This window comes from Lutjanus erythropterus, chromosome 7 (assembly GCF_056507025.1).
Source record: "Lutjanus erythropterus isolate fLutEry1 chromosome 7, fLutEry1.hap2, whole genome shotgun sequence".
NCBI classification, from domain to species: domain Eukaryota; kingdom Metazoa; phylum Chordata; class Actinopteri; order Lutjaniformes; family Lutjanidae; genus Lutjanus; species Lutjanus erythropterus.
The window spans coordinates 29,303,104-29,324,500 of record NC_139323.1 but is presented as its reverse complement, the minus strand read 5'-3'; the positions used below and the strand labels follow the sequence as shown (position 1 = coordinate 29,324,500).

The 21,397-nt window shown below is 40.8% G+C and overlaps 2 protein-coding genes across 3 annotated transcripts in view; one reads left to right on the top strand and one right to left on the bottom strand.

The window, feature by feature from the left end:
- The window catches only part of agbl4 (AGBL carboxypeptidase 4), a 543,878-nt gene that overhangs the window by 430,938 nt on the left and 91,543 nt on the right, over positions 1–21,397 (bottom strand). The gene's annotated exons all lie outside the window — the stretch shown is intronic.
- elavl4 (ELAV like neuron-specific RNA binding protein 4) overlaps positions 1–21,397 on the top strand; it is a 107,881-nt gene that overhangs the window by 51,942 nt on the left and 34,542 nt on the right. For both annotated transcript variants that reach the window (XM_084723491.1, XM_084723490.1), the window contains exon 4: positions 16,897–17,000. In XM_084723491.1, the coding sequence (XP_084579617.1) occupies positions 16,897–17,000 (104 nt within the window). The remainder of the gene's footprint in view (positions 1–16,896; positions 17,001–21,397) is intronic.

Below are 21,397 nucleotides of genomic sequence, written 5' to 3'. Positions count from 1 at the left end.
AGGCGTGTAGAGTAAACACACACATACACAGATACATGTGCTGGGGCTGCTTGTCTCTGACGCTTATCTCCTGATTGTGATTTTACGAGTACTGAGTTTGGATATTAGGATTTCTTGCAGTTTTTGTTTTCTCATTTAACAGTAGACCGTGGACACAAAGTTGAATCATACACGTCTATAGATTGTGTATTATAATTCATGTTTCCAAAAACAAAATTATATGCCTGAAAGTGTGAGCACACATTGTTTTAGGTGAAGCATGCAATGCAAAATTAATCTATTTGTTAAAGGGACAGTTCACCCCAAAATCAAAACTACTTTTTTCTCTCTTTTTTTGCCTGGCCTGTAGTGCTGTTTATTAATCCAGATAGTTTTGGTGGGAGTCGCAGAGTTTTGGAGATATCAGCATAGACATGTCTGGCTAGGTGCCACTTGGCTAGCAGTGCTCAAAGCGTCAAACAAAAAATACATTTGAAGAACTCAAAAGAAACGTCTCTTTCCAGAAATGATGACGCAGTTACTCAAGAGACTCCACAGACCTTGTTGTGAGCAGTTTCATGAAAGGATTTCTTTATATGGTAGAATACGCCAGAACTATTTTTTTTTCCAACTACAAAGGATAATATTACTGTGATTGTGATGCTAATTTCTGTTAGCATGTTAATGGGACTTCTCATTATGCGCAGCCATCAAGCTAAATCACTTCAGGAATCATAATCAGAAGGGTCATGATGCTTAAAAAAATCATTTTTTTGTCCCACCTCTCATGTACGTGAACATAATCACAGAATTAGATTTCCTGTAACGGATTAAGCACAATCGAAAGGCCAATGGGGATGTTAATTTTTTTATGCATGTGAAGTAAAATCAATCAGTCCATTAAAATAATATTACTGCGAAAACGATGCTATTTTTTTTTAATCTCCTTTCTTTAATATTTTGTTGATTTTAGAGTGTTCTCACCGTAATAACCACAAAATATCACGTCAAAAATAAATCATCCAAATAGACACATGACTTGAAGAAGAATCCGACCTGGTTGCTGTTATGAAGAACAACTTCTCTTCTCACAGATGGTATTGTTATTATGTAGGTCACATAGAGGCATCAGTAATATACTGAGACGTTTCATAACCAGTTAAAAACTTCTTGTAGTAGCTTTAAGAGAGTTGATTTTTTTTCTCCCACCCCCAATATACGCCAACATAATCACAGAATTAGATTTCCTGTAATATATTAAGTACATCTGAAGGCCAACAGGGACGACAGTTTTGACTGTAAACTAGAGATGGCCACTAGCCCGGCCATTCCTGCCTCCTTCTGTTCTCTCGTTCTTTGAAGCATATTCTGCAGCTCTACAATTCCTCTTTCGGACCATCTTCCTCTTCCTCCGTAATGGGCCACAAAATGGAGCCTGAGAGTCAGATACGCCGGGATAATGGAGGACGGTGTGAACAAAAATAACACTGGGATACCACATGCTATCATCATCACCATCACCATGTTCTCTCTCCACCCGATTTTCTCAAGTGTGATTTGCCAAAGCAGCATCGAGGAACCAAGCTAACAGCAGATATTTGGAGAGAGTTGAAAAAAGGAAAAAAAGAACAGAATTGCTATAAACCTGCTCGAGCCCCTAAATGGGGGAACGTTGAGAGAGGTAGAAATGTTTGTTCGCTCACTTCTAAACCATTTAGGGTACTTCTCTGCTCTGCACTACAAGGTCTCTCTGATGACTTAGCATCAACGCAAAAAGTTATAAATAAATCCTGCCCTCCCTCCATCTCCCCCTGTGGTGTATGCCTGTTTTGCTCTCCCATGGGTGCAATTTCCTCGTGCAAACTTTTAGGCTAACAAAGCACAGATTCCCTCTTCTAGCAGGGAATGCCAAGAGGCTTTATACTCTCTAACAGTCATCCAAATCATTAACAGACTAAGCCAGGTTTGCAGGAGGGAGGGGTAAAGAAGAGAAGGATGGTGGGAAGTAAAGGGAGCAGCATTTTTTGAGGCTGATATATACACCTGTACTCTTTCTTTTCTGTCATCAACATCTGTGCCGTTCCATGTCGGATTTCTGAACAAGTCAAGATTGAGGGAGATTTTTTTTTTACCGTGTTGAATTTTCAGTGTGAATCTTCTTGAGGATAGTTAGAGTGTGCTGTAGCTCCATATTATTCATATTTATGGGGAATCTTAAGGCCTTCGTATTCTATTATGCAGTGTGAAGAGTATGAGCCGTATAAGAATTTTAACAAGTTTAAGAATTTAAATACATTCACTGCCTGAAAATTTTAAAACATGTACTCGGATAATGGTCTTAATATTTTATCATTACAAGTTTGCAGTACTCCACCAATGAATTCACTGATTCAAGCAGTCTTTTGGTGAACATAACACCAGTAAGGCTGGTTACATTTTGTGCTGTATGCTACTTGTGTGTCAGATTTACTATTTCAAATGCGCTCACTTTCACAAGCAACCATTCAAAATTACAGTGGAAACATCCTACAGTGATCACGTCTGTCTGCGTGAAATCAATCACTATAACCAGATCACCGTCTGATTGGCACTTATACAGTACGCTTTTCAAATTACTGTACTGTGTATATTCCCTAATACGGTGCAGTATTGAATATAAAATAAAGCTCACTGTAGCTTTGCTGCTGAATCTCATTGGTGCATTTTTGGCAGTTTATCATAAGCTTTGAGGAGACAATATTTTTCATTCAGAGAAAATTTCTTTCTTTCTTTTTACCATCATAATGTCAAAGTCAGGGCTCTAAATTAACGATCCCAAATTCTATTTTCAACTGTTTCAATAACTCACATTTTTCCCTGCACTTATAAATAAAGAAAAAATCAGTTTTTATTATTCTTTCAGTCACTGGTAGACTTACTGTTTCTGGTTTATCTTAAATTGTTAAATACAACTGATTATACAGCAATGAAAATTTGCATGCACACACACTGAAGAGATCTCACAGTAAAATACTGTGTAAAAATTACACAGTGACAGTGTGTAAGTGCATGTGTGATGTGTTGTACAGCTTGTGCCAGTGCCCCCTTACATTTTTTGAATTTGAACGCCAATTAAATTATATACAGTATATTTTATAATGCATACTCATAATAATTTCATTTGTAAGGATAACTTTCTCTGCTGTCCCAGGATTGTCCCAGACACTGTAACTTTGTGTCCCAGGTGCTATTTTTATTGTCGGTGGAGCAATGGGACATCCTTTATTTTAAGTGCTGGTCAAAGGTACCCAGCTGGAAACAGACAGGTTACACGAAGGCAAAGTATCACAGGGGTAAAGTAAAAAATAGAATTATCGTAGTTCTAAAATTGTTTTCCCTGTTTTCATGTATGAAAAGACCCAAAATGAACACCAAAGGCAGACTACTTGTTAGCTATAAGCAAACTATCTGAACAGTATTTGTACTTGAATGGTTCTGCCCCTATTTATAACTGTAAACGTGACGACTATAAGAGGTTTCCACTGTATTTACTTGCTTGCATCTCCCGATATACGTCCCCATCAGTGTTTGCGGCTCGACCAACCTGTGAGTGTTTGCTGACAAGGTGCGAGCGCATGAGCCTCTCAAAGGTAGGACAGACAGACAGGTCCTCAGCGTCCTCTCAGCTTCCTGTGGACTTGCTCTTGTCAGCTCCAATGACGCCAGCGTGGCGTGAGGCTCAGGCGGGTGCGGGCAGGCGTAGACACTCCAGCTCCGTCTGTCACCCTGACTGACTTCAGCTGGTAGAAAAGCCACCTCTGGGTGTCTTTCCTGCTCCCCACACGCCTGCCTGCCTGCCTACCTTCCTGCCCGCCTGCTTGCACAACTACCTCCGCCTGGTGCTCTCATAACACGGCAGGGACATGCAGGTTAATCTTTTATTTAAGGCTAGCTTACTTGCACCTAGCTGCTGCCCACACACACTCACACATAAGCCCCAGGCCTCCACCTGTGAATTTCCTGTCTGCCTGTGTACTCTTGAAGAGAAGATATCTTAAGCGTTTCGTTGTTTGAATTAAGCCTGTATACTGTAGTAGCTTTTATATTTGTCCTCTACAACGGAGAGAAAGCGATACACATACAAATGCTTATGAGACAAGGGCATTATGGCTTTGTGCACTATAGATTGCTCCACTTACAGCACTCACTGTTCATTCTTCCTTCATTTAAAGAAGCAAAACATCTATTTAAGCTGAAAATTGCGAGCCTGAAAGCTCACATCTTGATCAAAAGTGAAAGCAACCACTCCTTACTGAGATGTACTCTTATGGAGCGCTTGGAAAATTTAATGTGGACCCTGAAATGTACTGAATCAGCGCTCATGGATTTCTACACATGCACACACACACACACACACAGAAATGGAATTGACTGATCCTTGTCAGTAAGTCGTTTTTGGGGATATTTTTCTGCATCAGCTGCATTTCTGCTTGAGAAATGAATGCATTTGTTTTCATAATGACAGGGAGGAGAAGAAAATAGCTTTTCATGCTGGAGCAAAAACTGATTACATTGGAAACGGGGTTTAGGGGATTGTATATTTTTCTGTTGTGCCAGTTAGGGCTGGGTAATATGGACAAAGTCAAATATCACAATTTTATTGACCAAATACCTTGATATCAATACTTAGCAATATGGTGACAATAATTAAGGGATGACAATTGGTGCTTTCACAAAACATTAATAGAATTATTTTTTTTGATAAATAATCATCAGTAATGTGGCTATAATGACTAAGTGAGTAAAGGCAAATCATAGAACACCTAGGACAGTCTGGTAAGTTTAGAAAATTACACCACTTTACTGTTTACATTGAAAAATGTTGACACCTTGATTTCGATATGGATTCCTAAACAACTTTTTTCTATACCAAATCCATTTTCACAAAAAAGTATTTACATTACACATTACAGGGTTTAACAAAGCCACGATTCCCGTCTCTGGACATAACATTTTGTCTTGTTCATTGATGCTGAGGAGAATTCCCAAAAATATTGAAATCTGGTATCAAACGACAGGGCTGCTTACAATACTCAGCAGTATTGAAGCACTTCAGTCCACGGATAGATAGATTGGGTCAACTGTTTACTCAACAAGCTAGCAAAATACCCTGTTTACCAGTTGTTATGTGTCTGCCCTGTCCTGGCTGCCAGCATTATCTTTATCCTCAGGTAGTCACAGCATATACTTATTGCCAGCGTTCAAAAACAACTTCACTCACCTTTTTAAGAATGGGAAACAGCTTTTTTTGCCTGTTTGAGCAGATGAAGTGATTCTTATGTCTACATCAAATTCTGTAAAGACATCATCCCAAAACACCCTGACTGAAGGTTTTTGTGCACACTACTCTAGTCACCTTCCATGTGTTGGTATTTATACATGGAATCTGGGGAGCTGATGCAAATCATAGTGACAATGTAGCAAGCCAAGCAGATGTTGGCTATGAAAAATAGATGGACTGTGATGTCAGCTGTGGAGTAGTTCAAGCCAGAGCACCTCTGACAGACAGCCGCTCCAGTACCATGTGAAAGCCTGCTGCGACCCCAGTTCTTACATAAGGACAGGTACATTTTATTCCTATACTGTAGGTACAAAAAAAAATCCCAGGTTTGCTGGGTTTGGCTTGCTTTGCACGCACAAGACTTTTCTTCACGCAGCGCCCTTCCATTAGTTTCATTGTCGTTTCACTTCTGGAACATCAAGTGCACCCACAAATATTGCAAACATAAAATATGCATCTAACCCTGATCTGCAAGGACAGACGGGAGGAGCTTAGCTCTTGCACAAGGTCTGTCAGTCTAACAGGGAGCAGATCAAATATTCACCATATAAACCTCAGTTTACCCACAGCTCTTTGTTGCTCCTGAAATATACATTGACAACACGCTCAGGAGCAAAGCTGATTCTCTTTGTACTTCAGATTGCAAGCTGAGCTGTTTTTCACATCATTACTAGAGTGATGGGAACAAAACTCGCTATTATCTCTCCGTTTGATTGTATGATGAGACCCATTTACACCTTCCAAAACACCTAAACAACACAAATGCAATGTTGTTCTGTGACAAACCATGTCTACTTTTTAAATCCATGCCAAGGGAAATCTAGTGCCGTGTTCATATCTCACATACAGGCTGCATTTATCTTAACCTGAAATGGGCTGAAGGCTGAAGATAGCGTGAACAAAGCTGACAGGGAAAGAGATGAAAAAAGGATTTGACATCTCCAAAGCCAGGTATTAAGAGAGCTGCCAGGCTCAGAAGTGCAGACACAAGCAGTCAGACACACATTAAAGTTTCAGAGTCCCGGGTCCAGAGAATGTCCTGTCTCTCTCCTCTTAGCGGCCCCTTCCCCTCAATCTCCTCCTCCTCCCTCCTCTCAGGACCCAGAATTGGACGTCCTGAGAGCTTGCCTGGCTGCACTGCTCCTCCTGTGACCCTCACTTCAGACTGCCTCTGTCCCCTCTCATTCCACTCTCTGAGTGCCCTTTACATGGAACACAGAGGTTGTGACTGTCCCCTGTGTCGGCCTCACATCCAGAGGCCGGATGTGCCTCAGGGCTGCTTCCTCGCCCTCTGACCCTCCAATCTTGAGTGCGCTGTACCTGGGCAGGACAGAGCCAGACAGTCCCTTTGTCCCCAGCATGTGTGCGCTGCAGGGCTGGGGGTGGATGGCTGAGGGATTGTGGGCCTAGTGCAGGTGCAGCAGAGTAGGCTCTGCAGTCCTGACGTAACAGGGTTATCCAAGACTTAAAGGGGCTCCTCTGTCTGTCAGCTTGCCTTCTATTTCTCAGCTGCACAGCCAGCCAAACAGCCCACACACTGCAGGCTGCAGTCCACTGGCCCCAAGGCTCAGGGAGCCACCACGAGGGGGTGGTTTACGTGCGTGTGTGTGTTTGTCCCTGAGCTTCTACGTGGGCAAGCGTGTGTCTATGCATGTGTGTTGGTGGAAGCAGGGCCTTGGGAACTGAGAGTGGGAGCCTCCTGACTGCAACAGTGGCTGCTACCTTGGCAACCCAGGAGGGAAAGATGTGTTGAATGAGTGAGTGGGAGAGGGATCTACAGTAGATGCATGTGTGCGGGGGACGTGGCTCTGTTTATGAATTTAGTTATTTAAACGGGCTGAATACATGCCACATGATATGCTTCAACTGTACTGCTAGTATTTGAGGCACTGTAGTCTTTTGTTCTCTTTGCATTAATCTTTTTTGCAAACTCACTCAACTCCTTCTCCACTATGGAGTTGACCCTCTGTAAGGTAAGTGAAGTGAATTTTGACATGAAGCTGGTGACAGGGCACCTTTTCAAATGTTGGAGAGCGCTGGCCCATCAAAAAATAGCACTACCTCAAGTTGCTGCAGCAGCAGCAGCAAGGGGCAAAACGTCAGAGGACGGGAGAGGATGGAAGCAGTGAGTGTGACACATTTATTTTGACAATGTGAATTTTTTTTTTCTCCCCTCCGCCTCATCTTAAAATGTCGCTAAATTCAAGACTGACCGAACGGATTTGCCTGTTTCTGGGGAGAAGGAGCTGGACCTCTCAAGGTGTGTTAGCATCACTGGCTTGTAGCTCTGGTGATCCCTGCCAGCTGCAGCTCCCTCTCACCCCTCTTTGATGCTTCTGTCCACCCATGACTTCTGAATGACAGTGTGACAGGGTGTGGGAACAACTAGAAATCATTAATAGACAACTTTTAAAGGTTTTTCATGAGTTGAAGTAAAGATCCAACACCACTTTTGTGTACGCAAATGCACACAAATTTATTTTTCTTAAATTTTGAGCAGAGATTTGTTAAATTTTGTTAAAATCCATGTGAGCATTTCTCCTTTGCCGAGATAATCCATCCATTTTATAGATCTGGCATATCAAGATGTGATTTAACATTAGAGATGAGACCGATCCAATCCAATATTAGTATTAAGAACAAACACATTACAAGAACATTACAAAAGCATGACAGACAGACATTTCCATTTTGGAACATAGAATAGCCAGTTTTAACTCTCAGCAATGTATCATGGGAAATTATGCATCAGCTGCACATGTGAATGTCACAAGACAAAATCCTACACAAGTTACATAACACAAACTACACAAGCTTTCCAGATTGAATTTCAGTTTCAGACTCATGTAATCTTACTCCTATTACTATTACTACTATTACTACTACTATTACTATCACTAATAAAAATAAAAATAATAATAATAATAAACCCTACATAAAAATAGCCCTAAAAAGGGCACTCTAAAGGTGCAGTTTTATGAAAAAAGACATTTATTAGGCACTGAAGAATGGTTATTTCACATGGGGCTACAGATACCAATTATTTTCCCAGGAGAGAAAGTCATGATCAGTCCCACTCTGCCTTTGATTAGTCCACCCTGATATTCCAATAGAGGCAACGAGTACCAGCCAGGTGCTCACTGGCACAGATTTTAACAAATTTCTGAACAAAATTTGAAAGAAATAAACCTTTTGGGTGAACAGGAGAAGTCTTAGTTCTTTTACTTCAATTCAAAAACAAAAGTGTTTATATTTGTGTATTTTATTTTGGTAGATTGCTTCAAATCCATGTAGAGCTTTTGCTATTCATTGGGCAACATTTAGTTCACATAATTCTTATTTTATGGAAATGAAATAATAAAGTGCTAAAACTACACCAACAAGTGAATAATTTGAAATTTTAGCAAGTCGGCAGATGTGTGCCTCTATTTCAAGTAAAACAATTCAATATCTGTTTTAACAACAGTGTCAGCAGTTCAAATTAACTTTTCGTGACTTTGAACTAAACACTACTCAGAATAGCATTAAGAACAACAAATTGCAGGGAGGTTCATAGTAAAATAGATGGTTCTTGCAGCTATGCGTTTCATTTGGTAGCTACCACTCTAGATCAAAGAGTCTATAGTGCGTTGTGTGAGCCTTGCCTGATGATAGCAGGAGATGAAGATGCTTTCATGTCTGCAGTACAGGGCTCTTAGTCACATAATACAACAGAAAGGCACAAAATAATGACAGGCAATATGCAACTGGAGTCTCTTGCTAGGTGTACCTCACTGCATATGATTGTGTACCTCGCTATGTGCCTCACAGAATCACATGAATATATTTAACTTGATTATATGCCTGTAAATTCAGTGTAGCCATGCTTACATCTATTTAGCTTTTCTTTGTGCTTATTTATGTCCTTATATGTAATTTTGCATAGGTATGCTGTGTGAATTTTCATAATTCAGTGTTGGGTGTGTGTGTGTGTGTGTGTGTGTGTGTGTGTGTGTGTGTGTGTGTGTGTGTGTGTGTGTGTGTGTGTGTGTGTGTGTGTATGCACAGAAGGGGGGAAGGAAAGGTGAAATTACATAGTGGGGCCAGCAGGCAGGACACCCGCTCCAAGTACACTCATTTTCTCATCTCACACATCGGGCAACCTGCTGCTCCTCAGGAAACAAATAATGGCTTAGCCATAACACCTCGCTAACACACCAAAGAGCTTCTCACTAGAAATAGCAGTGATTTTACCACTGAAAAACATGCCCACCTCCCTATACAATTTATGTCAGATTGTACAAATGGTCTGCCAAAAGAGTGGGGGTGAGTCCAAATAAGCCCCCACCTCCTCACTCTCAAACCCAGTGTGGTTATTCTGTTAGTGAAACTGGCCATGGCACTACATGATAAACCACTGAGTGTTACCTAAACCTAGACAATATATAATGACTTCCAGTGATGGAAGTATTCAGACACTTTATGTATGTAAAAGTACTAATACCACTCTGTTGAAATACTCCACTACAAGTAAAAGTCCTGCATTCAAAACCTTATTTAGGTAAAAGTAGGTCTAGAACTACTATAAGTTCTTAATTGGTTATGAAAATAGTCTAAATTTATTACTGATGCCTCTATATGACCTCCACATGTTAATAAGATAATCCATCTATATAGTTATTCTTAATCAGGTCGGATTCTTCTTGAAATCAGATTAAATGAACCTGTGTTGACATTTTCACAGGCAAAGTTACAATGAGTAGTACGTGAGCCAGTTAAGAAGGAGGAAGGTTTTTATTTAGATCATTTTATTTTTGACGTTATATTTTGCGCTTTTGTCCACAGGGGCCTCCAAAATCAACAAAATATTTAAGTTTCTTGTCGTAGCTTTAAAAAATACAGCAACGCATCATCTTCTCAAAGATCATCTTACAGTATGTTTGTAGTGTGTGAGAACCATGTGTCTAACTAAAATACAAGTACCTGGAATTTGTACTTAAGTACAGAACTTGAGTAAATGTATTTAGTTGCTTTGCACCACTGATGACTCCTTTTGCAAAAGTGCATACATATAGTGTACCCATACAGTATATCATTAACAAACCCTAGGTTCTTTATATATACTTAATTCTTAATATTTATATGCTTAATATGAATCCCATTTGGGGACATTCTTTAATACGAGACCTCTGCCATCATTAAATTTACATAATTTTTTATAAAGAAGGCCCCTTTCATTGCTGCTGCAGAGCATTTTCTTGAGTCGTTACAATTGTTGCACAACTGGCACTGTAAGCAGCTGACGAATCAAAGGCAAATGAATATCTAACCTCATTAAAAGGCCATTATGAGGAGCAATGCATCATTTGGGTTCTTGGTTTTAATTGACAATTAAAATATATAAGTTAATGTATCCATTAAGGTAATTGATCAGCACAAGGCTGATTTTTCTGTTAGCTACAACCCCATTAGAGGCTATTTATCATGCATTTTTAATAGCTTCTCTATATTGCCTCAGATGCAGTGCTTTCTCGAGTTATTTTTCTGTAATTATGAAATGCCAAGAGACACCCTCTGTCTATATAATCTATCTGTGGGTTTCAGATGCTTTTTGAAGGATCGATTCCTGTGACACTTGGTTAGGAAGGACATGTATTAGGCAATTTCCCCTACACTGACATGAAGTCTGTACAACAGCATTTCTGCAATCTCCTGTTAAATTTGTTTGACTTTGGTTTGAACAGCAGCAGTGGAGCAACACTGATACATGACATGGCTTTGAAAATTACTTTTACAGTAAGATTTCATCTTTTAAATGTGTGAATAGAATTTACAAACAGCTTTAGCAGCAGCAGCAGCACGTTTTGCTTCGTCTTTACTTTATGGTAATACATTTTGTGTGGTGTTCTAATAATGTGAAGCAGCCCAAGCTGGCCTCATCCTTGCATTCCAATAAGACACCATGCAAGGTTAAATGATGCTGAGCCATTCTAAACTGCATCTAAACTGTGCTTAACCGCGGTGTGTTGAGCCGGAACAGAGCAGGGCACTGTGATGGTGTGATCCAAATGCAGGCAGCATGCAGGGCTCATCCTGCTGGGGAGTACTGAGGTGAACAGGGCAGGTGTTGTGACAGGCTGAAGCCAACCACACGGTCTGCCTGCTGCCTCGGCATGCATATTGTAGGTTACAGATGGAGAACCGCGTGCAGTGGTACTCTCGCCTATATGAATGCACATGCATACATAAGATAAAGGATGTAAATAGACTGCGCTCTTCATCTTTTTAGTGTTGACATTCACTAAACGCTTTAGGAATTACAATACCCCCCTCCCTCCACACACACGAACAATCGTGCATTCACTGGTTAGCTGCCAGCCACTCCACTCCTCGCCCTCCTGCTGCGAGGACATACTTTACCGCTTGTGTTTGTTTCTGCCTGTCTCTGTGATTGAGTGATTACACGTTTACTTGCATGTGTGCACACATGTGTGTACATCTGTGTGGTGCGTTGGCGTTGTGTCTCCCCACCCAGCCATGCAGATTCCAGGCAGCCAGGCAGTCTGCCGGTGGCTCCCTGCTGTTAGATGCTCCGCAGAAGGCTGGAAATGGTAGGTGGAATCCCCTCCTGGAGCTTTCCTGATGCTGCAGGCAGATGTCTCCCTCTGACTCCCCCTCATCTCCCCACTCACCTGGGGACCGATGCCAGCCAGCGAGCCTCGCTCCCACCCTCTTCCCTCCAGCCCTGGAGGCCCTCAGCCAAAGAGGGAGTGAAGAGGAGAAGCGGGGGTGGGCAGAAACCAGCCTAAGCTCTGCATGCATACAACATACACACTCAATGAAAGAGCATACACACCATTTACATGTAGCTGAACACCACATTCATCAGGCCTGTAATCAGAGTAAATACATTATTATGTTTGCTGCAAGACTGTAATTCATTGCTGACTCATGTGCATGCCCACACTTGCATACTAACTTGTATGCACGTCAACACACACGCGTACACACAGATAGACACTCAACCTACACTGAGGCTGCCCCTTCCGTCACACAGCGGCAGCGTCCATGCCTGCCGGTTTGGCCCCATTTGGCTGCTTGGACTACTCTATGAGTGATAAGAGTCTCGGTACCATTAAGCACCAGCCGGCCCATCTCGATTGCCCTGCATGAGTGCTCTTCGCCAGCACACTTCATTTTCAGCTAACCTTCTGGTAGCCACGCTTGTCGAACCTCACATTTCTTGTTGAAGATGAGGGAGAGGGGTGAGGAAGGTGATGGGAAAGTGGGAGGCGAGGGTGGGAGAGATGGTGAACACCAGAGAGGAGTGTTACAAGCAGCAGGCTCTCAGCTGTTGCACCCATCTGGAATTTAAAGTGTCGGTGTAAATTGAAAACATGCACCTCTGAATAGCATAATCAGTTACAATTTAAATTTTTTGCTATTTAAAGGAGACATGTCATATATTTACTGTATTTAATTATGAAATGATCATGATATATCACAAGAAATTAAGAAAATTGAGTTGAATACTGGCCTCTCAACAAGTCTACACCCCATGATGTTCTCCTTTGAAATTTCCTGTTTTTGTTAGTCTGTTTCATGTTAGTTAAAATTAATTATTAATGTTTGTTGAACGAGTTTGTGTCTGTTTATGAGTTGTATGAAATAATTAATCATGTTTTAGAAGGGGTACATGTTTATAACGGTTAAACTGAGCACTACGTTAATGGAGTCTGGCAGGCAGTGAGACAGACAGTCATTCAGCTCCAGAGTCTGTATTTTTCGGAGCAGGGGGCTTTTATTTTGAGGATAACGGGCCTAGTTTTACAAGAACAGACAACTGACAGTTATAAACAGTTGATCAGTTTACAGTGGTCGCTTGTTATTGTGCAGTTTTCTGTTCAGTGTCCCTGCAGCCTGCAGGCAACGTGTCTGAGCTTTGAGTCTGGGGAGGAGGGGGAAACAAGTCACTTCAACCTCAGATCGTGTAAAAAGGGATTCAATTCAAGGGATTTAATATACCATTTATAAGGCTTGGGCAGTATAATGGTATTACAGTATACCAGGGTGTTAAGAGATCCCAATGGTGTGATTTTCAAAACCATTGTAAATACAGGTGCTCCAGTTTGTATTCAACTGATTGGGAGATTCTGTATTGTAGTGTGCAGCTTATGCCACCAGGGGTCAGTCTCTGTGTGGCGGTGCAGCTCAGAAAACAAACATAGCTTTGATAAGAAGAAGAAGAAACATTACGTTTTGGGAAAGAATTTATAGGTCCAACTAATTAAAAAGCAGAACAATGCTTCTGCCCCTGTTTAGGATTACGTTCAATTCAGTCCTGATGATAATGTTAAGATAAAAAACATTCAGACTCCTGATTGGACAGAGTAGAGTTTCGTCATGAGGATGTAACTTTAGCTAACATCACAGAGGGGCAGGCTAATTACTAATGACAGAGTTACAATGAATACGCGCTGAGCAGAGGGAAAGGTGAGCAGTGCAGTTGTAAGTCTGGCAGAATATGTACAAACTGTGCTGTAAAATTACAGTTTAAGTTTGAGTTTCAGTGAATAAAGGCTACAGCTTCTCAAGACCGAAGTGAAGCTCCGCTGTGTGCGTGCGTTGTTTCCCTGCTGTGGGATTAGTCTCGCTATGACGATCAGCTCCACCTACATTGTGGGAGTATCAAGTATGGTGGAGTACAGTGCAGTGGAGCCGTTTTACAAATACCACCTAATACTGTATACCCCGGTCAGGAGGGCATAAAGGTGGATGCTGGCCAAGCCTACTGTTTATGGCTCCTATTAAATATTGACTATAATTTTTGAACTCTAGCGACTTACATATTTATCCTGCAACATATTTATTAGGGGGAAAATACTGAAATTATCTGCATACTGTACATTTTTTTATCGTGAACTAAAGCTACATGTTTGTTTTATTTCAACTCACTCAATTAATTACTGTTGCCAAACATTCTCTCTCTCTTCATTATTTGTGGTCTCTTGTGTGCACAGTATTTAATAAAGAAGCGAAGCCACAAAGACTGATTTTGCGAGTTATATTTAAACTGACAAACTTAACACCTGATGTCAGCTGAGAGTCAGAGGAGGAGGAGGAGAGGGAAGAGAGGTGGGTTAGTTATAAATAGCAGTAGTCTCTTCAGGATGGCAGGTTTTTAATTAACAATAGAGAGCGTCTGATAATCCACAGTTAATCCAGAGGAGAAGAGGGAGGAGAGGAGAGAAGAAGAGAAAATCATCAGCTGTTTGATGTTAGGACTACAAGTCCCTCCTGGCCCTTCCACCGCTCGCTGCTGAGCTGTTCTGCGCTGTGATATCCATAGCCCAAATGTATTTATTTTGTGAAACAGCCATGCTCCATATTTTGTGATTCACTTTGTCTCTGACTAACCGCTGTCTGTTCCCATTAGCGTGAATATGTGCATGCGGCTCCTCTTAAACTGACTGGGAGTCTTTGTGCTTGTGTGTGGTGTTAGTGGATCGGGGCTGTTTGTTGAAAACTAGCCGACTGAAGGCCCTGATGGCTGGAGGCGTCCTCTTAAAGTCCTACGCCTGTTGAAAGGCTTGATCTGTCGGGGAAACACTGGGAGATGTCAGGCCTGCTTCACACTCAAAGGGAGTCTGCTATCTAAGACACTTTGAGCTTAGAGGGAAATGGGGGTGGTATTTTTTTCTCTTCTCTCTTTTTGCACAGCTGCAAAGACAGTAACAAATATGTTGTTTGTACTTACTGTGATACTTTATTTGCTGGGGCATTTCAGGGAGAATTTGAGTTTAATATATGACACATTCTCGGCATTCAGTCGTTGACACCTCTGTCTTGAACATCTTAACATGAATGCATCATAGAATAAATTCCCTCAAGCTCAGAGATCGCCAACATAACGAGCAACCAATAATGAGCAGTACAAGGATCAGAGTCTTCATCTACAGCGCATAGCGGGTAGAGATGTTTTCTTTTTACCTGTTAAATGGTACCTTTTGATTTGATCAGGGTTATCTCTTGAATGATCATTGGCTGATCTTTTTATATATTGTTACATTAATTCTATATTTTTCTGTTTGTATTACATTGATGGAGAATAAGAAATAGTCCCTTAAAGCAGTGGCTTTCAAACAGGGGGCTGGAGACCAACAGGGGTCATTGAGGGAAATTGAATATTTTAATTTTTATCAATTGTTTTTTTTGGAACAATAAGGAAAGAAATAAGAGTTGGCTGTTTTGATTGAGTGCAATTTATAGTGTTTGTAGTTTGATTATCTTATGTCCAAACCTAAAAATAAATTCCTTAACCCTTTAACAGACACACCAAGCCTTACTGCCTGCCAGACTCCGTTAACATATTGCTCGATTTAACTGAAAATCTACTCATTATTAAAGATTATTTGTGATTTCTTACGACTCTTACACAGACAACATACTCATTTAGTTATTAACAGTTATTCCAGATCAGAATGGAAAATTTAAAGGAGAAGATACTGGCTGTAGCTCTGTTGTCAGAAAAGCCAGGATTTCAACTAAACATGGTTCCTTAATCTCTGATGACATATCATGGTCATTTTATTATTTAGTACAGTACAAATATTATATATTTCTCCTTTAAGACAAAATCCTGTGCATCTATTGCTGGGGTTCTTGACATGAAAAAGTTTGGGAAACCCTGCCTGAAAGGGTACAATGACCTGGAAAGCAGCTGTCTCATTCATCACATGTAGTAGAGAACAAATCTGCGGGGTTGTGGCAACAGTGCAAGCTTCACATGACACATGGTTGACAAAAGTCACACCAAGACTCTCGGTGCTCCGGGCAGGAGTCACTGTGATCTTGTCAGCAGTGATGAAGAGATGCTGCAAAGGATTTTCCATGAAAGGACGCAAAATGTGTCTATGGATGCGAGCAAGGGCTGGCTATCTCTGTCAGTTTTAGGAGGGACAAAGGTTTTAGGAGTCAAACTCTGGTCAATGAGTCACACAGCCATATTACTGAGTAATCTAAATGTAACATTAGCTATTCCTCTTAAGCTACTAACAATTTCAAGATGTTAGAAGATTTCCTCCAGTTAAGCTGTGGATCACAGCACTGATTAGGTTTATCTTAAATGATACCTCCGGCAAATTCTATTTATTTCTTTTCCTGAACAATACAGAAACTGAACCGAAACGTAGGATGGGTGAACAATAGTTAGACGGGTACTTCGCCCTTTTTTTTTTATCTGTTTCCTTTTTCTTTCTCTTCCATTTGTCTCTCTTATATCCGATATTGGAGAAATTGTGCAAAAAGCTTGCCATCTTTTATAGGCAGCTGCTTCAAATACTTCCAATACAAATATCTGGAACAAGATTCAACGTATGGAAGAGAGAGAATAATTATTAGTCAGTGAAAAAATATGGTGTCATATTACAAATTTAAACATGTTTGTCCTCCTCGTCTAATGATTAGGGGTCTCTCCATCTCCTCAAATCTTGGATGCACGGATGAGGAGTATAAATTAAGATGTTTCCGTGTTGTCACTGTGCAAATCGAAGAAACAGAATTATTGAATCGAGATAACATTTTAAAAGCTTTTTCTTTCTCTCTGTCTGGCATTTCAGGACAGAGTCTGGGCTACGGCTTTGTCAACTACATCGATCCAAAGGACGCAGAGAAAGCCATCAACACGTTAAATGGACTCAGACTTCAGACCAAAACGATCAAGGTAACTGACATGGTGTCACCACACCATACTTGTTTTCATTACAGATGCACAGTATTTTTCATGAACATCTTAATATTTGAAAGGCATTTCTGCAAAATAGAAAAGTTGTGAGATCATTCTAAACTTAAAGTATAAGGCAGTTTTCTTCTCTCTCAAAGCCCTTTTAGATAGTGATGCTGTTAGTGAATGAGCTGGAGGGCAAGATGGGATTAACATGCATGAGCCTCCGAAATAAAAAGACCATCTAAATCAAAGAGACACATTAAAAAGCTTGTGACTATGGCTGATATGCTAATTACTTTCCAAATGTCAACATGTAAAGGTGAAATTATATACATATCTGCGAGTGAAAGGGAAGAAACACGTCAATCATTGCATGTTTTCCAAAATAATTGAGGGTTCTGTTATTGCATTTTAATGGCATGACTAATGTGCAGGCTTGTTGGTGGTTGTCACAGAGGTAAGACAGATAAATCAGTGCCAGCACCGTGCTGTCCCTCCTCCAAACATGTTTTGAAGAGTAAAAATTAAACCTCACGAGCAGTTGTTTTTGAATACGGGTAACAACATATCAATCTTCCCCCTCATCTTGTTTTCTCCTCTCTCATATCCTCTACCACCGCCCCCTCTGCTCCGTGCCTGCTGATCTATTGTTGCTCTTAAACTGGGCAGTAATCTGTTGCTCTGTGGTAATCCCTGGATTCTCGCCTTCTGTCATCTGATCTAATCTGATCTAATGTAATCTAATCTAATCTAATAGGATGGGATTAGTCTGTATTTGTGAATGGGGAATCCGTGTGAGAATCCCTCCATTCACGAGACAGAGTACGCTGCCTGACCGGCCTTGGTTCAGCACCGCAGCCCGGCTCTTGTCTAACTTATTCCGCAAAACAAAAGAAAGATAGAGAGTAATACTGTGTGTTTCCTGCTTGTGTTGTACTAGTGAATGTGTGTGTACATTTCAGTTTGTTTGATGTTTATGGCAAATGGACTGCATTTATAGAGAGTGAAGTTTCTAGTCCTCTGACCAGTCAAAGCATTCACCCATTCATACACACAATCAATACACTGACTCTACCATGAGACGCTACCATGCAAGATGCAAATTAAGACTGCAGCTATCTGTTATTTTAGGAATCAAATATTCTACTGGTTATTCCATCGATTAATCGAGTATGGATAAGAAATTTTTTTGCTATATGAAAGAGCAAATAAACAACTAATCATCTTCCTTTGAAGAAAAATCAACATTTCTATACTACTTTACAGTATACTACTAATACTTAACACAGTATTATAGTATATTGCTCATTATTGCAGGGTGTTACCATAATAGTATAGTGCTATTTAGAGGGGAATTGGGTAAATCTCATGTTATTTCATTGCACAGTGAGTTTAAAATCAGAGCTGCCACACACATGCCCACCTCAGTATATTAAATAGGTTGAATCTCTATTTAATATATGATCATGAATGGTTGAAACAAACATGGAGACCCTCTGCCTAAGCGGTTACAGACGATGAATGAATGAATATATATATTATATATGTACACATATATGTACATACTAAACAGTATAGTGTTGTCACCACACTGGAATTTCTAATTTTGATACGTAGCTACTTTCTCAATACCACAGGGAAAAGTTGACTCAACACTGAGGACATAAAATGTTAGATCTTTTTATTAAAGGATAAATATAACAAGCTACTACATGATAACAGATGCAGTGGTGTGTGTCAACTCATTGTTGAAGTGTGGCTGGCACCAGAGTATCAATACTGTGAAAAATGAGTGTTGAAAGCATTTCAAATATTCTGTATCAATATTTATTGATATATTGATATTTGTGGGGGGCCATGTTTAGCCCTGTAAAAACGTAGCAAACTGTTTATGTCAATGGAAATGGTGGTGCGTTCAACAATGTGTTGTGTATGCAAGCGCACCACTGCCTTTTTAATACAGCTGTGTTTATATACATGTTGCTGGTGATTGGGTACACCTCTGACACACCCATCAAATGTCTGTCAGGAAAGACAGTAAATATCGCCATGGTTACAAAAAACGTCACAATCTTATGATCTATTTCTGTGATGACAAGCATGCCCAGTTTCCCATTAACACCACTGAACATGCCCAAAGTCACAGCCTACAGGATTTCAACCAGCGGAGGCGAAAGCGACGGCTTTTAAAGTCAGTCGCTCTTCCTTTCATTTTTTTAAGACTCTGTGCCACACAGTGTTTGTGCTTCAAAGTAAAACACAGCACGCATTCGTCCTGTCTTTTCACTGCAAGTCTGCATTGAGATTTAGGGAATTATTACTTTAAAAAGTAACAGCAGCAGTAAAACTGTACTGATCTTCAAATTAGTGACAGAAGACAGCTCTGCATCTCTGTCTGGCGCTCCATCTCCGAGCCACAGCCGCCCAAATTAAGATGGTCGGTGCCTGTATTTATGTGTCTCGTCCATTTGCACAAGTATCAGTCTATGATTGTGGCCAACATTTTCAGCAAAGCAGAGCTCTCACTGAGCAATGATTTCAAGTGTTTGGACAAGCTAAAAGATATGGTGTGCATTACCAAAGCACTGCTCTTACTACATGTGAGCAATACAATACAAAGCAGGTCAGCCAACATGGAGACTTAAGTGGAAATAGGCTTTTTCAGTATCAAGACTGGAAGTTGAAGGTCATTTATGAAGTGTGAAATTCATGAGGTCTTTATTGAGTGTAGCAGTCTGAGTTCACAGATTTTCACTCTCACACTCTCATGACACAAGAGGTTGCCTCAAGTTGTTCCTGAGATAAAGGCGGTCTCCATAATGACAGAAGACAACTCTGCATCTCTGTCTGGCGCTATCACTCTTTCACACTTCATTTCCTCCCTCCCACTACCTTCTTTTCCTTGCTTTCTCTCTCCACAACAGACTAAAATACCCTAAAGGTAACAAGGTAAATTAAAAGGCAGCACGGTAATTCTAAAATTAAGTTTGGCGCTCTTTCATGTCACACCCTTCCCACTCGCTGCCACTACACTTGTGAGGAAACGCTTGGCCCAGAGATTCGCATGCTCTCAGGCGATGTGTCTCTCTGTAGTGTGTTTGAGTTGGTTTCGCTGCTGCGGTTTCCTCCACCATGACACCTCAGATTTTGTCAGTGATGCTGCTTTCTTATTGAGGCGTGAGGGGAAGCAGCATGCCAAAGGTGAGAGGAGCTCACAGTGACATGCATGCACATAATCTCGCACACTTTTCCCAACTTTCCTGCGCACACATACACACACACACTGTTTCACACATGCACCACACCACACTTGTACACAATACCGCTCACAGCTTGAGGAGGTGTTGATGGATTAGACATCTGGAGTTGGCTGACAAGGAGAGAAAATGAGGGAGAGCTGCACAGAGAAGAAAAGAGGAGCAAAAAGAGGCAGAATCTGGAAGAGAGAAAAAGGTTTAGTGAGGCAGCGTGCAGGAAGGAAGCAGAAGGAAAAGACCCAGGCAGCGAAAAAAGAAGAGAGACGCAGAGAGGAAGAGGAAGACAGAGGAGCTAAGCAGAGAGGCCGGAGAGGAAGATGTGTGAAAGAAAAGTGAGACATGGGGAAAGCCAGCTGTTCCCAATCCCATTCTCCCACCGTTAGACTTCAGCAGGATTTCCATGCTGTTGCTCAAGGATATGACTGCATATCCACCATATTTGCCTGACTTTAACCTTATTTGATGGCTTATGTCTCCACATGTCAGAGGTAATGAAAGTACTGCAAGGGAAAGCTGCTCCAGTCAGCAGCAGTAGTAATGGGATTTACGCAACTTTTGCTGGAGCAAAATCAGGTCTACACATGAGGATGTTGAGGACAACGTTTGACAAGTGAAAGTTCACTGGAAGAGAGCTACTGCTTGGAGCTGCACAGCACAGTAAAACCAGTTACTCAGTTCTACCCATTTGCACCATCAGGGATGACATTCATAGTATATTCCAAGTTAGGGCTGGGCAGTATATCATTATATCCGTATCATCACACATTATTAATTCATGATATGTCATGTTATGTATTATATCATATGGTATACTATCTCTAGCCTCTCTATATATATGTTTTTATATTAGTAAATCTTTCATAGCTTTAACCCTGTTCAATTTACTGTGTATTTCTATTTATATTTTACACTGTGAAATCATCCTGTGCAATAATATCTATTCATACTGTAAAAACACCCAGTGAATTTGCTGCTTGTGTTTCTGTGCAATTATCCATTTTACAAGGCAATATTTTATCTTAGTATACTGCTGCTCACCATTTGTGTATTACAACACGTGCAATTATCCTTCACAATAATCCACATATCTGTGAAAAGTGAAAGGTGTATATCACGTATATGGTTTGGGTGTAGAGT